At 35.4% G+C, this 17,372-nt stretch overlaps 1 protein-coding gene across 4 annotated transcripts in view; it reads left to right on the top strand.

Annotated features, from left to right (window-relative positions):
• SLC41A2 (solute carrier family 41 member 2) overlaps window positions 1-17,372 on the top strand; it is a 105,915-nt gene that overhangs the window by 74,364 nt on the left and 14,179 nt on the right. For all 4 annotated transcript variants that reach the window (XM_019728466.2, XM_074326246.1, XM_074326245.1 and 1 more), the window contains exons 9-10: window positions 4,601-4,732; window positions 5,682-5,830. In XM_019728466.2, the coding sequence (XP_019584025.2) occupies window positions 4,601-4,732; window positions 5,682-5,830 (281 nt within the window). The remainder of the gene's footprint in view (window positions 1-4,600; window positions 4,733-5,681; window positions 5,831-17,372) is intronic.

Raw genomic sequence — 17,372 nt, 5'->3', positions numbered from 1 at the left:
TATTATGTGCAGGCACTATTTGAGGCTCTGGGGAGATAGTGGACAAATTAGACAAAAACTTCTGCTCTCGCGAAGTTTATATTCTAGTTGGGAAGGAACAGACAACAAATCATGAGCATAATACATATGTAAAAAATAGGGTATATTAGAAGATCGTAAATGCTATGAAAAAGATGGGCAGAGTTAAGAGAATTGGGAATATTAGGGTAAGGGCTATAATTTTAAATGGGGCAAATTAGGTAAGCTCATTGAATCAGCAAATTTACCCATAATTTGGGTTGTGTTTGTTTCTATAGCATTTTAAGGATTATAAAACAATATTTAGAGCAGATATTTTTAATTGCTATTTTGCAGATTAAGTAACAAAGGCTTAAGGAGATTAAACTCACATGACCAGGGTAACAGAGCTAGAAAGCAGAGCTGAGGCTCAAATTAGATTTTCTGACTGTAAAACCAGTGATCTTTCCACTCCAGTTTACTGTCATTCACTCATATGAAAGATAATGTGGTAACTGCCTCGTAAGTGAGCAGTGTGCACTAACTCAGCTTGAGGCATGATCTGTATAAAAGGGATTTTAAGTGCCTTGTCTACTTCAATGTGGCATTTAGCTGTTTGTTTTGATTTTTAGAGATTTTCTTTAGATGCTATTCCTTGCTGACTATTTTTCAGATTACATTTTATTTTGTTTATTGTTGTTGCTGTTCATGTTAGAAGATATAAAAAAAGATTTAAAATGTGTTTCTATATAGGGGTATGGAGAGGCTTAGAAACGCATTGAAAATATTCTTGTCTGTTAGGTATGAATTTTGGTAACCTGATTCGTAAGTAAATAGTGGGTATTATTTCAAATAGTTTATTTATATAGTTTTCTAGGTTTTGCTATTTTCCCAGTTTTTAATGATGTGGAATAAATACAAGATGCAAATGTATGTAGTTTAAAAGAATATTTATAAGGCAAACTACTGAGTAGCCGGCATTTATTAAATAGCACGCTGGAAGTCTTCTCTACCCTCCCCAACCAAAACTTTTTGCTTCCCTCCCAAAGTTAACCACTATCTTGACTTTAGAGATAATTCTTTTGGCTTTTTTTTTTCAGTTTTATTATCCATATGGGCAAATGCATTCCTAAAACTGTTTTGTTTTGCCAGTTTTTGAACTTTACATGAATGAAAGTATGTTGTACGTATTCTTATGTGACATCTTTCTTTTGCTCAAGATTATGTAAGTGCATCAGCTATGTTGTTATATTTAACTGTTGTTATTCATTTTCATTGTGGTGCAATATTCCACTGGATTACTTTACCATGATTTATTTATCAATTCTACTGTTGGTAATGATTTGGAATATTTGCACTTTTCTCTTGTTGGGCTATTATGGACAATGTTGCTATGTGTTTCAGTATTTATCCAGGAATAAAATTGCTGGATTATAGGGTATGTATATCAATGCCAAGGGGTTTTCACAAGGGAATGTAACCATTTACACTCTAATTAGCTCTGTGTAAGATTTCTTGTTGCTCCACATCATTACCTGCAGTTGAGGCTAAAGTATTTGTCAATCAGGTGGGTGTGTAATGATATTTATTGTGCTTTTATTTGCATTTCCCTGACTACCAATGAGGTTAAGCAACTTTTCATAAAGTTTACTAGCAATTTGGATTAGCCTCTTTTGTGAACTATCTATTTTGTCCTCTTTTTCTGTTGATTTGTAGGAGTTCTTCATGTATTCTGTAAAGTGGTCCTTTGTATTATGAAGATCTTTTTCTACTCTATTGCTTGTCTTTTCACTCTCTCTATAGTGTAGGTTGATGAACAGGAGTTTTAAATTTTACTATAGACAAATTTATCAACTTTTCCTTTATGGTTTGCTGTTTTTCTATTATATTTTTAAAAATCAATCCTTCCCATCCATCCATTCTATATTGTCTTCTAAAGTTTAATAATTTTGCCTTTCACAAAATGTCTTTAATCCACCTGGAATTTATTTGTATCTATAGTATGAGAGAAGGGTCCAATTTCATGGGGCTTTTTTGGGGCATATTAATAACCAATTATCATGACATTATTAATTGAAAAGTCTATAGTACTCTTAATTGATCTGTAGTACCTCCTTTGTCATATCTCAGGTTTGGTTGTGATGTATTATACATTTGATATTTTGCTGGATTTGGTTTGCTAATAATTTGTTTAGTATTTTTTTACCTTTATTTTTATTCATAAGATGGGCCTATAATTTTTTTTCATGTTTTCATTTTTGGATTTTGAGCCCAGACTTATTCTAGCCTCTCATTATATGAGTCAGATATACTTACTCTTATTTTATACTGTCATATGTGTAAGATTATAATTATTTGTTGCTGAAATATTTGGTAGAACTCACTTAAAAGAAACAAAATAAAGTAAACAACATATTGGGCCTGGTGATTTGAGGGGAAAGATTTTAAATTTTGGTATCATTATACAATGATTTAGAGTTTCTATTTCTTCTTGAGTAAATTTTACTATATATTTTTAGGATATTTTTATATTTATTTTAATTTTTAAGTTTGTTGGCAATAAATTGATCATAATTCTTATTTTTTTTTTATGTCAGCAGTAGTTAGAATTATGACTCTCTTTTTTTGTTCCTGATGTTTGTGCTACTCTTTTTTTCTTTTCAAATAACCAATGTTTAGCTCTTATTGATCTGTTTAATTTCTTCTGTTTTCATTATTTTCCTCCTGTTACTTTGTCTTTATTTTTCTGTCTTTTCCAACTTCTTGAGATGGATGCTTAGCTGAATAAGCCTTTCTTCTTTTCTAATAGATGCATTTAAGACTATAAGTGTGCCTCTTAGTGCTGTGTTAGCTGCATCCCACCTGCTTTTGTATATAACATTTAATTTCCATTCAGTTACAAATATTTGCTTTCTATTATGCTTTTTTTTTTTTTTTTAAAGGAGGGCACAGCTCACAGTGGCCCATGTGGGAATTGAACTGGTAGCCTTGGTGCTACCAGCACCATGCTCTAACCAACTGAGCTAACCGCCCACCCCTATGCTTTCTTCTTTAATTCACAGGTTATTTAGAGGCATGTTCTCCCCATTTTCAGGTAGTGGAGGCAAACATCAATTTCTCTAATACAGGGTTTCTCAATCTTGACACTACTGACGTTTGGGGTCAGATAATTCCTTATTGTTGTGGGTTTCCTGTACACTGTAGGATATTTGGCAACACTTGATGCTTAGAAATAAGCAGATTTTTTCTTCTGTTAGGTCATTAATGTGAAAGATTGAGTAAATCTAGTCTGTAGTTGAGCTGGGTTTGTTTTCTGTGATTATTATAGTTACCCTCCATGCACCACTGACTTCAAATTTCTTTATCAGTGAACTCCTGCTCCCTTATGCTTAGTGTGAAGTCTGGAGTGCTATAAGCCTGCATCACGAAAGGCTTAAATATCTGTGCTCTTGTTCCTCTTCTCATAGTAGGCTGCTGATGTTTGTTACTTGATGTGAGGCATGGGATGACGTTTGGGATTCTTGTGCACTATTTTCCATCTTAGGCAGTTCCTATGCACTTGGTCCTCAGAGGTGATGCTTTCTCAATGTTTCTTCCCCTGCTGGTATTGGAAGTTAAACTGCCAGACCAGGCTTGAGCAGGAAGATTTTCTTCCACTCCTCCAGCAGCAGAGAGCGTTTGCTTCTACATTTCCTGAAGTAGCAACTGATCTCTCTCTGGTATCAGGTAGCGAGTGTTTCCTGCCACACCCCAAGCAGTTTTTGCTTCATATGGGAGAGGGATTCAGAAATAAATGTGACTTCTTGCCTGTGTGCCACCAAGGTTGGCTATCTCAAGTCTTTTGCCCTACCTCAGTCTGTCTCATAAGCACCTGGGGGAGGCTTACTGAAATAGCAGGCAAGTGAATATGGGTTCCTCTTGTGTCTAAGACTCCCAGGTATAATTCTAAATGGCTATGCTAGCCCATACTCAGCATTTAAGAATTTAAAAAATTTCAGTGGTTTTTTTCCTACTTGCTTTTTTCCCTACCGCCTCTTCCTCCCATACTCTCTCAAAGGAGAAAGAGTTTGGGTGTCCTGTTTCACTTTGGGAGTGCTTACTGCCCTTTGGACTTAATTTCTCCTCTTAGCATCAACTCCTCTTCCTCAGTGTATATGAGAGAATAATCGAAGTTAAAAGGTGACTTTCTTGAGTGTTTTTTTAGTGCCAGATACCAATTTCTTTAGTAAACTAGAAGAAAAGTATCAAGCCTTGTCTGTTTGAATAATTCTAGCCTATTTTCCCTCTCTTTAAGATAATAAACACGACACATCTTGTTACCTAGTTTTGTATCTTGGTTGTGGTAGTAATTTTGAAAAATTACTTACTTTGGTCTGTTTTCAGACCAGACAGTGAGCCAGATTTGGAAAAATAACGAATAAGTCTTTTGTAACAATGATTTTATGCCTTTTGAAGATCTACCTCTACATTAAATAAATCAGAATTTCAGAAGAATTCTATTTTGTTTGATTGACCCAGGATGTGACATAGAGAGGCTTGTATTTGGTTGAATTTATAGAAGTTGTTTAAAATATGAGGACTACTTTGTTTTTCCTATTTTCAGGTATTGGTGGTAATTTGGTGGCCATCCAGGCTAGCAGGATTTCTACATACCTCCACTTACATAGCATTCCAGGAGAATTGCCTGATGAACCCAAAGGTTGTTACTACCCATGTAGAACATTTTTTGGTCCAGGTATGTGCTTGTGGATTTTTGCATATTTTATTTCAGGAACCATTACTCTCTGTGAATATAGGCAGGCAACATTTGTTGAATCCATAGTAGTTTGTGGGTGTTGCACAATTTTTCTATTTCTGAGCACTAAATAGCTTTTAAATAGAATAGATTTTGCTCATTAAATCTCGGTGAGCTAAACATCATTTGTATCAGTTCTGCAGTTGCTGAGGAACTTTGTGTATTTTTCTCTTTTGTCCCTTTCTCTAGGATGTCTTGTTTACAAGTCAAGAAAGAGGAACCTCTTTCCTGACACAAAAACATTGCTAGGTGATTTAGGAAGACAGAAACACTGTTTTTCCTATATTAATCTTTTGTCCTTTCTAAATGTAGGCATTGAATCCCAAACAAACAGGATGAGAACCTTAAAAATTCAGTTACAAAGAACAGTGCATTGTTTAGGTCAACCAGGCATGTGATGACCAAAAAACTAAAACAACAATTTTAAACTTCCCAATTCTTGTCATTTTTTTCTCTGATGAAACTGAATGTAATTTTTGACTTTTGAATGAGGATCAGAAATGCCCAACCATCTCATATCAGTGAAAGAACTCTAAAGGAAAAGTAAAAATAAAACATTTCAGTACTTTAAGAACTATATATTTTTTCTTTTGTCTTCTTCTGCTTTTATGATAGATATTAAAGTCTGACCAATGTTCTTCATAGTAAATTTTTATCAACCGCCTTTTATTTAATTGACATAGTGAGAATTTCAAAGAATTAAGTGAATTGTAAATAGTTGAGATTTAACTATGGTAATTGTAAATTGTTGAAATTTATTAGCAATGGAATTTTATGTGATGCTATGCAGTATGGTAACTAAAAAGTAATCCTCAAATTTTAGTAACTGTGACTTATTATTAAAGAAAGTATGATTTTATTTTAACAACTTTTACATTCTGTATTACAGGAGTAAATAATAGGTCTGCTCAAGTTCTACTGCTTTTAGTGATTCCTGGACATTTAATTTTCCTCTACACTATTCATTTGATGAAAAGTGGCCACACTTCTCTAACTGTAATCTTCATAGTAGTATACTTATTTGCTGCTGTGTTACAGGTAAGAGTTACAACCTTTTGCAATCTCTTTTATGGTCAGATTGATGTAAAAGTGTAACTGTGTAAATCTAAAGGCACATGAAATATTTTAACATTTAAAAAATCAACTGAATGGCTTTGTATTGATTTGACTTCTTAAAGCCAGTAACTCAGGACCAGTTTTAATATGTTCCAATCAATAGAACCTTTGGATTTCCTGTTTCCTGGATTCCATGTCTTCCTGTTTTTCATTCTCATGTTTTGTGAGAATGCATCTTCTGATGGATCCCTGAGAAAGAGCACATAGAAGTAAATATTTTGAGCCTTTGCATGTTGTAAAATGCAAAGTCCTTTTTTTAAAAAAAAATCATGGATACATCGACTAAATATAGAAATCTGTTTCTTTTAGAATTTTTAAGGCATTGCTTCCTTGCCTTTTAACTTCTATTACCACTGAGAAGAACAGCAGATGCCATTCTCACTGCCATTTCATTGTACAAAACTACTTTTAACTCCCTGGAAGCTTGCAAGATGTCTTTTCCTCTATTGTTCTTAAATTTCACGTTGATGTGCCCTGGTTTGGGTATTTTGTCTGTTTTGTTGGACATTATTTGACCCTTTCTATTTTGAAATTCATGTTCTTCAGTTCTAGGAAAATTTTTTTGAATTATTTCTTCAGTGATTGTTTCTCTTCTTTCTTTTTGTAATCTTACTATTTGGTTCCTGGAACTCTTGCATTAAACTTCTTCTCTTTCTATTCTCTATTTCTTTATGGGAGATTTCTGTGCCTTTTAAATCTTTTCTCTGCTGTGTTAGTGAGTTTTTTGGAGAGTAGAGTTGAATGCATATGCTCAACTCGCCATCTTTATGTGGAAGGCTATTAATTTTGAAATTTAAGACAATTGCCTTTATTTTTAAAATGTATGATTGATATAATACATGTACAAAATTTTTAAGTTAAGTAGTACTAAAGGGTTCTACCTTTCAAACATTTCTCAGACAATTACTTTGAAATATTTAAGTTGTTTCTTCTGAGGTTTTTATCTGTAAGATTTAAAGTAATATGCCTAAATTTCTAGTTTATAATTACTATCCTTCATTTAAATTTTTGCAAATAAAAGTTGAGGATTTTGAGGCTGTTCTAATGCCCCATCTTTCCCATATATTATAAGTTTTTATTAAATTAATATTCAGTGTTTCTATTATTAGGCCTATCTAAACATTGTTTACTATATAGCCAGATAATGTATTATGATTGTATTTCCTTTTTGTGTATTTTTATTTTTCTTGGGATTAATAATCACGTTTTTTTCATTTGCATCATTTTTCATAAACCCATCTTTAAATTTTCTCTTTCAAGCTTTATTTTGGCTTCTTAGGCATGACTTCCTGCTAAGCTCTGTAGGATTTGGTACCTCCTACACTGAGAAATCCTAACTCTTTAAGAGATGCATTCAAACAATTCTTTGAATAGATAACATTTGAATTTGGCCTTCAAGGGGTTTGACATATAGGAGTGAGGCTAGAGGATAGGTATCAGAATATTATTCCTGTGGAAAGAAACTGCATTCATGAAAGAAATTGCATTGATGATAATGTTAATGAAATTAACTGACATTTACAGTGTTTCCTGCATGACCAGTGCTGTTAAGTGCTTTACATGTTTTGATTTAATTAATTTTCACACTCTATGAGATTTGTTCTTTTGATGTAAATCAGTAATTCTCAAAGTGAAGTACATGCAAAAAAATGCATTGTGTATAGAAAGAAAAGATTAAAACTTCTATTTATGTATTTTAACTCATTTGTTTAAAATGTCTGTTTTCTTCTATTTTTAGGATTGCTTTATGAAAAACAGTATGTTAGCACAGTGTTAAGTATGCGCAAATATTTTATACTGAAAGGGCTACATAATCTAAAACTTTGGAGATTACTGAATAAAAGCACAGAGCAGAGAAAGCACAGACCTTATGAGAAAGATAAAGTAATTCATATACAAGATCCAAGGGAAGGGAGTCTGTGAGATAAGGTTAAAAAGGTAGATTAGGGATGATGTAGAAAGGTTTTAAATGCTAGGCAAGGAAATTAAAACCTCTTCTTAAAAATAACTAAAACCCTTATGACTTAATTAATATTTTAACTTTTCTATAGTGTTTTATAGTGGCTGAGATTTTATTGAAAATCACCTATAAATCATTTATTCATTCAATAAGCCTTCATTCTAGTAGATGCAGGTATGGGTTTTAAATCCCAGGATTAATAAATTCAGATCCTATACTTAAGGACTCAATCTTGAGGGAAGCCTATACTACATAAACAAATTAATATAATTATAACATAATATAAGGTAATGTAATATAATATAATATCGCTGGGAATAGCTACATGTAGTTTGCTGTCAGAGCTTGGAAGAAAAAACAACTAACTCTACCCGGGGGGTAATATTTTTTTACTGTTCAACAGGGACAAAAGTTATTTCACATGCTTTTTTACTACTGACTCCCTTTATTGCTGTACATGATTTGGTCATTCATTATCATTTATGTTGTTGGCATGTGTAAGTATTATGAAAAAGATGCATTCCTCAATCCCATGGGAAATATTCAGAGACTGTTCTTTAGTCTGTTGATAAACATGCCATTTTTGAACATGTTCCTATTTGCAACTCGACTTCTTTGCCTCATGGATGGATTTGACATTTATGTTTATGGTTCTGTGCCAATCTGCTATCATGCCTCATTTCACTTAAGTCAATGAAGGACATAAATAATTTTTCGGAATTTGTAAAAATATCGGATTTCAACCTGTACTCACAGTATGCCTGTATGTCTTTTTTTAACCTCTGACCTAAATTCTGACCAGTGAAGGTTGAAAACTGGAAACTCTGTATTTTGACTATCATATAGTAAGCTTTTCTAATGCATATTTAATTTCTGTCCATCTAGATTCCTTCCTCCTTGAGGGTAAAGACCAAGCCTTTTTCCCTGTGGTATTCCCCACAAGCCATGATATGGTGGTGGTTTTTTGAATTATTGGTATTTCATTCTCTTCCCAGACTAACATTCTTTGAAGAATCTTCCCCTCTACCCCCTAGTTTATCAGCCAATTAAATGAAGGAAATCTGTTTGAAGGAAACGTGACACTGGATTTGTTATAATGACATAGTAATGATCCTTTGCAGTACTTTCATATTTACTCAGAGGTCACCTCTTCCTGGAAGCTGCTCTTGAATACCTAATTAGGTCTAGTGCCCCTATTCTCTGTTCCCGTAGTACCCTGTGAATACCACTGTCCTAGCTTTTCCATGTTATATTGACATTATCTGTTTATGTGTCTGTCCCACTCTCCTAGAGAAAGGGTCTCTGTTTTACTCAGTTTTGTATCTCTAACACCTCCCTAGCCCCATCCCTAGTGCTCAGCTGATGTTTGTTAAAGTGAATGACGATATCCGCCCAGCTCTGCCTCCTCCTTCAGTGGAAGGAGGAGAAAAGTTTACAACTGTATTCAGGTCCCATAAAACCAGGAAAATTTAAATTACCTTCTCCTGGCTTTTAGTAAACACCAATTTCCTCTCTGTCGCTGACATAGGTATTTAAAATTAAAGGCAGTGATAAAACACAAAACCTCACAAATTCTATTAATGTGTAGTCAAAACTATAAGGATTTACTGAACTGTTTAGAGATGAAATGATATCTCGGGAAAGCACAAGGTAGGGGTATAGATAAAGAAAAACTGGCCATGATTTGATAATTGATAAAGCTGAGTGATGCTACATGAGAGTGGTTGAATTTTTCTATAAAAGGTGCTTTTAAAAATTAAGGTTTTAGTTCAGTTACTAATATAGGAGTTTTTCAGAGCATATGAGCTTTCTAATTTTTGTCCTGTAGCTGACTATTTCTTACATCAAGTGAAAAGTACAGGGTCAACTTGAGTTTGAAGTTGTTTGGGACTTGGAATAGTCAAGTTCGTGTCTTATTTGCACAGTTTTTGAAACTTTTTTAAATTTAAAAATCTACACACATGTCGCAAATTACGTTGTTGAGGTATTTATTATGTGTCTTGCAATTAGAAGGAACCTAACGAATGTGCTTTTGTTACGTGATGTTAAGGCCTCTGAACCACAGGCAGCAGAAGATGGACTGTACTCTTACTCATGTTCTTGCCGGGGGTCCAAGGGCAGTCACAGTAGTTGGACTATGTCAAGGCCAGAGTAACGTGCGAAAGGCATTCATATTTGGTACCTGATCGGTCACATTATATTTTGAGTTTTTGTTTCTTTTTCAATAGTAAGGATGGTTTGGCACCAAGCTAACCATCCTATATTACCCATTATACCTGTTGTGCCATCAGTCAGCATTTATGAGGCTGCTACCTGTGGGTAAAGGTACAATTGTTGGTCTTAGAACATAAGATTTCATTGATACCAAATTAGCCTAAACCCACAACTTTGGTTTGCTAGAACCAGAGTGTACTTTCGTCTGCAAACTTAGAGACAACTGGGTTCTTTCTCTCTAAGCAGCATTTCCTCTTCCTACACATCTTACTAATTCAGATGCTCCTTTGACTGGTTAAAGCCTGCTAATTTGTGAAATCAAAAGTACAATATGGAATTCCAGTTTGTGATGGACCTTGTTGGGTTTCCTTCTAAGATGTGCAGAAGGGAATATCTTCTTCATGGTTCTCCATCTCTAATTCACATTTGCCTTATTCCCTAGTGTCTTTTTCAAGGACGTAGTACCTTGACAGCATAATAAAACGGAGAAGGTACAAAGGTAGCTATCAGTCAGATACACAGACTGGCAATCTCATGAGCGAAGAAGGAATGGCAGTACATTGTGGTTCATTTCTTTATTTAAAGGCTGTACTAGTTCTGCTTTGGGTTAGAAATCCTTCCTTCGGGGTGGCTGGTTAGCTGGGTTGGTTAGAGCGTGGTGCTAATAACACCAAGGTTGCCGGTTCAATTCCTGCATGAGCCAAAATCCTTCCTTCATGTGTGAAAAGACAAAAGCATAAAAAGTTTGGATGACATACCCTCCAAGAGGCAAAAAGATAGGTACATATGGAGTATATTTGCATTTTTTCTGCTATAAAATGTCTAAATGAGAAAAGAAAAATGAGACTTTTTTAGCCCTAGATGCCTGTTGAATTCCAATAAAGTGTTTAATGTAATTGGTAAACAATGCAAACCATTTCAATATGAAATTTTCAGTTCCCTATTTTAGGTACTGATTGTTTCCTATAGAAAATTAGATTATGAAGAACTCTACAAAATTCTATAGCACCGAGTTCTGCGAGAAACTCAAGGTGACAGTTTGGTTGTAGAAAACCTTTGCGCCTGGCTGTATCTCTTTTCATGTGGGAGAGTTTCCTTTAAGTGGTGGAATGACAACACATTCTCAATATGTAAAGTTGAGAATTGTAAGTATTGGGATTTTATGAAATACATAGTACGTACAATTTTCCAAGTAGTGTGCTAGTCACTGTACAAAAGAAATAGGAGACGTTGTCCCTGCCCTTTAGGATCTTCTCTTAATTGTGGGAGAAGATTAATGCATGAAACAGCTAGAGGGGAACCGAAGACTTACCTCCTTGTGACAACTGTCTTCTTCTTCTGTAACTTCAGAATCAAACTTGGTTCCTGTGACTGGCTTTCTGTTTTTTTGTTTTATCAAATTTACTGGAGTGACATTGGTTAATAAAATGATATAGGTTTCAATACATCATGTATATATTGCATTGTGTATTCACCACCCAAAGTCAGTTCTCCTTCCATCACTATATATTTGACCTCCTTTACCCTCTTCTGCCACCCCCTTACCCTCTGGTAACCATTAAACTATTGTCTGTGTCTATGAGTTTTTGTTTGTTTGTTTTGTTTGTTTGTTGCTTTCAGTTTTATATCCTGAATATGGATGAAGTAATATGGTTCTTGACTCTTTCTGTCTGACTTATTTCACTTAGGATCGTTCTTTAAAAGTACTTTAATAGATTTTTTTTTTTTTGGAGGAGAGGATCAAAGTATACTCATATATTATAGCTGATGATAAACTTAAGTTAATATCAATAAATATGAAACTACTCTTAACAAATTTGTAATACATCTTATTAACATAATTTTAAAAATGAAAACCTCCTTAGTTTTTATTACTAGACAATATTTGTTGTTGATTTTATACTTACGTGGAAATTGCACCATTTATATTTCCCAACAGGTTTGTATTCACAAGAAAAATTGTTCTCAGCAAATCCCCAGCCCACTTTAAACGAGCAAATGAATTCCCTGCGTAATAAAATGGGGAATTGGCTAATGTTGATTAATGAATTTCCTAAGAAGTTTTTGTTTTACAAATAACAACTCGTGGTTGTTTGAAACATATGGTTTATAATAGGAACATGGTCACAACACAAATGGTGCAATTTCAGAGCGAACATCCTCCATTGCTCATCTAGGAGACCATGCCTGGGACAGTAATATGTTCTACTACTTACTGAAAGAAGCATCTACGAAACTGTAATTGGAAAATTAAAAAAAAAAAAAAGCATTGACAACGTCTTAGTTCTGAAGTCACATTCACATGATTCAGTGTAATTATTTTAACCATAGAAGCAAAAAAGTCAGTGTTTCCACAGAAGAAAAATAGAAGCCAGACTATCACTCAGCACATACAAAGGATAAAGAACAAAGAGGGAAAAATAAGATCCCAATATGCAGAGCATTGTAGAAAGACCAGAGCTTTTCAGAGTGAGACCTGAGTCTGTATTTCTGTTCTGCTACTTATTTTGTGTCCTTAAAGTTTCGTAACCTCTCTGGCTTTACTCTCTTCCCTACCTCAAAGGACTAAGCTAATGAATACAAAGTACTTGGTAGAGTTCCTGCAATAAAATTAAGTTTCCCATAATGGCAGTAGCTGCAGTTTAACATCATAATTGTCGTCAGCATTGTGTTTTTTCCTTCCTCTCATTATTAGAGCAGGTTATTCAATGCCCTGAGGCCTTTTTCATCTCCTCATCACTCACTTTCCTTTTGGCCCCTGTTCTTTACTACAGAACTCTTTTCTTGCTCTTCTTGATAAGTGATACCACCCTTTCATTGCTTACTCCCAAATCGATATCTCCAGTTACATGTTGAAAAGACATCTCAAACTTAACATGTCCCAAACTAAATTCCGTATTGCCCCCCAAATCTGTCTCATATCAGTAGGGATGGTGGACAAGAAGCCACAGTGGGTACAGTGAAAATGGAAATAGGCCAGGCTTAAGGTACCCACGCAAGGATCCCCTAGACCTCTCAGCGGCCACCCTCCCTCTGGGAGGAGGCGAGCCTTACTGCCATGGACTGTATTTCATGTACTGCTTGCTGGTAGCCCAGGGCAATCGTCACCATTGTCTTGCTCCTGCTGAGTCCATGCATTATAATAGGAAGAGTCTTGGACTAGGAACAAGTATTTCTGGGTGCTAATTCTGCTCAATTCCTAACTCTGAGACTTTGGCTACGTCACAGCGCTGCTCTGTGGCTTAGTTTCCTCACTTACAACATAAGGATGACGGTACTATCACTAAGGTAACTGTATTATTTTCATCCAAACCAGGACACTTTTGAGAGTGGAAGGAAGCTGTTAATAATTAGAGTGCCAAGGATAAGCCATTACTATCCCGGACAAACCAGGAAGTATATGACCCCAGCTATCATGCAGATCCCCTCCTGCATTCATGATGTATGATTTTGTGAATTCCCACTCGTACAATAATTTGTTACAAAGCATTGTTGTACATAATTAGCAACATATAAGTATTAAAGTAATCTGGTAATTTAAAAAGTATATTAATATTAAAATCTATAATTACTACTCAAGTAATATTAAGTTAAATTGGTTTTTATGGTTAGCCAGAGAACCCAGACAATACATAAAACATTGTTTTCCTGAAAAACTGTATTCCAAGTCTAAATAGCTAATTTTGAATCAGTCTGTTTTTAAGTGTATACACTACCTATTTTTAAATTTGTTGGGCCTAAAACAAACTCCTTTAGGTTCCCAGGTATTTTCTGTGGTTCTAATATCTCTGTATTTTATCTGAAAGTCTATAATCACTTCGTTTGCTGATAGCCCATGGCAACCATCACCATTGCCATGATTTGACTTGTTATTTTAGAGTGTTCAGTTATATCTCCTCTTGATCTGTGACTTTTGAGAGGAAAAGAGTACTGGTTCTCTTATGTATAATCTAGTTCATCTCCTTATCACCTACCTTGTTCCTTCTGAAAGTTTTTCATTTCTGACTGTTCCTTTCTTGAGGTTTGGTGGTCTGAGCCACTTTCCATATATGTATAGATAGATATATAGATATAGATAGAGATAGATAGAGATAGATAGATAATAGCAAATATACAGCATTTATTAAGAACCATGCACTGTTCTAGGCTCTTTACACACATGAACTCATTGAGTACTCACAACAACCCAGGGGGTAAGTTAAACTCTTAGTTCCCACTACAGATGAGGCAATTGTTGTGGAAAGAAGTTAAGTGACGTATCCAAATCCACAAAGCAAGATGGAGTCTGGCTCCATTCTACAGGCCTACGTTTTACAAGAAGAAGTTTGACACTTTGTTTTGCCCCGAGTGAGGGTCACAGTTTTTAGGATGGCAACTTCTGTAGGCTTAAAGCTGTCTCTTCTCACTGGTGTCATTAGATCTTCACATTTCTTCCAGCCAAGCATTTTGCCTCAGAAAGGCGTTCATTCCACAGACTTGACACAGAAGCTGTGCCTACTGATGTGAAGTCACAATCCAGTCAAGGATGTAAATATGTCCTGAGCGTCCTGAGAGGAGGAAGTGCTATGGAAGTTCAATAGCGGGAGAGTCTTCTTCTGTGTGGGAAGGGAAGTTGTAGAGTGTAAACATTATGTGTTGTGGAATCCATAGAAAATGCCATTTCAGCAAAAGGGGGTAAGTGAGATTCTGTATATACTCAGGGTATACACAGAAAATATTAAGACTCTTTGGAGCATAGGGCTGGTGAAAGGAAGTGATGGAAAACAAGATTGAAAATTGCAGGTTGTAGCAAGATCCTGAAGGATCCTGAAGACCAGAATAAAAGTTTAGTTTATTCTATAATGGTGATGATTTCGACATTTTCCCCACTCCCAATAAACTTGAGAGATCAATGCTTTCCTTTGGTACAGTGTGGGATGGTATGTAAGGGTTCAGCTCTGTGATTTCCACCACTCATTGCCTGTGTTGGCTTAGGCAAGATAACCTCTCATCGGTAAAAAAAGAGGCTAAGAATAGACCTACTTTCTGGGTTGTTACAAGGATGAAATGAGATAATGCATGTGAAGTGTAATTATTGTCCTATTATTTTGATAGCAGCGTCTTCAGTAGCTGTGGATTACTCGGGCAATGAGTCTCCTAGGGTATCAGTGAGGGGATCATTACCTATGACCCAGCATTAAGAATCCCTCCATGATTCTGATACCCCACTCCATTCCTTGGAGTCGTTCTTCTGAAAAAGGGAGAATGTAGCCATGTGGTGGTAACATGGTCACAAGTGGAACCTCAGGATAACAACCCAATAACTAAGTAAGTTAATTGGCTTAGCCTTGGGCAAGTTAGTTGGGGTCTTCTTGCTCTTGCCTATAAAATGAGAATAATGTTTCCTCTTTGCACAGCAGCTGTAATGTTTAAATACTCGGCCCATAGTAGGCCCTTACTAAATGGTGTGGCTACGTCTTTTTTGTTTTGATACTTACTCAAATCCTGTTCCCAGATGGCATCTCAAGGAAAGAACTAAGCAACTAGGGGATTTCAACAGGTTGCCTGACCTCACTCACATTCTTTTCTTGTTCCCCAGGATTTAAATCCACTCATTCCATTGGGAAAGTAAGGAGCTCTTCATTCTGCCTCTGTCTCTTAATTGGTATCTGTCTCTTAGTTTGGGTTGAGAGAAAAGTGTGAAGAGAATGATAAAGAAAAAGTAAGGGGAAGATCTACAGTTCTAATATTTTTTTTCTAGTTGTAAAAATATCGACTTTAACTTTGGGAGTTGATTAATATGGTTACCTTAAGGTAGGAAGTCAAAACAGCTGAATTTTTGAGCTTCTTTTTTAGCTTTGTTGTTGCGTTTTTGTGATACAATAGTGTGATTATTCTATTATAGCTTAGGTTGTAGGGTCTTCGAATCGAGACACTTTCCTAAATCCATATTTATGATTAAGTCTCAAGATAGGTATGCTCGGGCTCCAGACCAGTAATGTGCAGAAGATGAAATGACTGCCTGCGTCATTATAGGTGTAGCATCCTGGATCCCTGTGTCACAAGGCATCGAGCAATTGAGCTCTTTTCAGCCTTGTCAAGCCTGATAAAGATGAAGATAAGACCAGATAAGCTGAGCCATCTTTTTCTAGTGTTTGGGCTAGGACGTTACTGCCTGTGCTCTGAACCCTGCTGAGATTGCAGCTATGCCGTAAGAGGAATTTTCACATCTACGAAAACAAAAACAACAACAAAAAAAACACCTTATACAACATCGCTAAGTGAAAGCACTAATTGAAAAGCATAAAAACCATTACTCAAGAAATTCACCAGGACAAAATCTTGGTTGATTATGACCCCAGAATATTCACCCCCAAAATAACTGACCTGAATGATTTTACTTTAAAATTTTTAGTTATTTTTAAAAATAAATATTGGGTGCCATACCACTTTATTTTAAAGCTAAATATCCATGTTAGTTCTGTGTAACAAAGCTAATCTAAATTATTGTTTTTGTGCCATCTAGGGAAATGTACTGAAGCAACAAAATCCCTGAAGATTTTTGCATTTATTTAAAAAGTCATTTAAAGGATGTCAAAGAATGATGAGACCGTCATTCAGTATCAGAAATAAAAAGGCAACGTTGAATTTGTTGCTATTATAAGGGAGCTGTGCTGGGATCAGGCAAAATCTCTCTAAGCAAAGCAAACTACTGATCTTATATTGAGTTTTAGGGAAGTGTGGAGTTCAGGGGTTGGCAGATGTTCAAAAGCTTGAGTCGGTTGATGTCATCTGTGGAAGTGTGATTACTTGGATGTGACTACTGTTGTTTGGTTGGAGGAGTATTTATTGGACTGAATTTGATCCTACCTGGTACTTCAGGAGCAAGGACTGTCATTGATTGGCCAGCGTCTACAACATGTTCCATAAAACAAGTTGTTTACTGATTGAATGAATTTAAAACCAGTTCTGGTGGCTTCTTGTAACCATGGCTAAAGAACAGTGTTTTCTTAAGAGTGTGAGAACTTTCTACATTTTCAATCCTCACTTGTGTTCTTCGTGCATTCAAAGCTGTAGGATGTCAGTAAGTATTGTCCAGACCTTCACCTCTTGTTGATTCTTCTTGAAAAGGGGCTTCATCTGTGAAGATCTGATTTTCAGTTTGAGTCAATCAGCATAATTTCATATTTTTTGTCTTTGAATCATTTATTGAAGCATTTGCTGGGACAGTGGCTGTGTCGAAGCATTTGAGACACTGGACAATAAACATTATATGATGTGAAACAAGAGTACTTAGAAGTATTATAAGCA

Source organism: Rhinolophus sinicus, linkage group LG02 (genome assembly GCF_036562045.2).
Source record: "Rhinolophus sinicus isolate RSC01 linkage group LG02, ASM3656204v1, whole genome shotgun sequence".
Lineage (NCBI taxonomy): Eukaryota > Metazoa > Chordata > Mammalia > Chiroptera > Rhinolophidae > Rhinolophus > Rhinolophus sinicus.
This window is presented reverse-complemented; position numbering and strand designations above follow the sequence as displayed.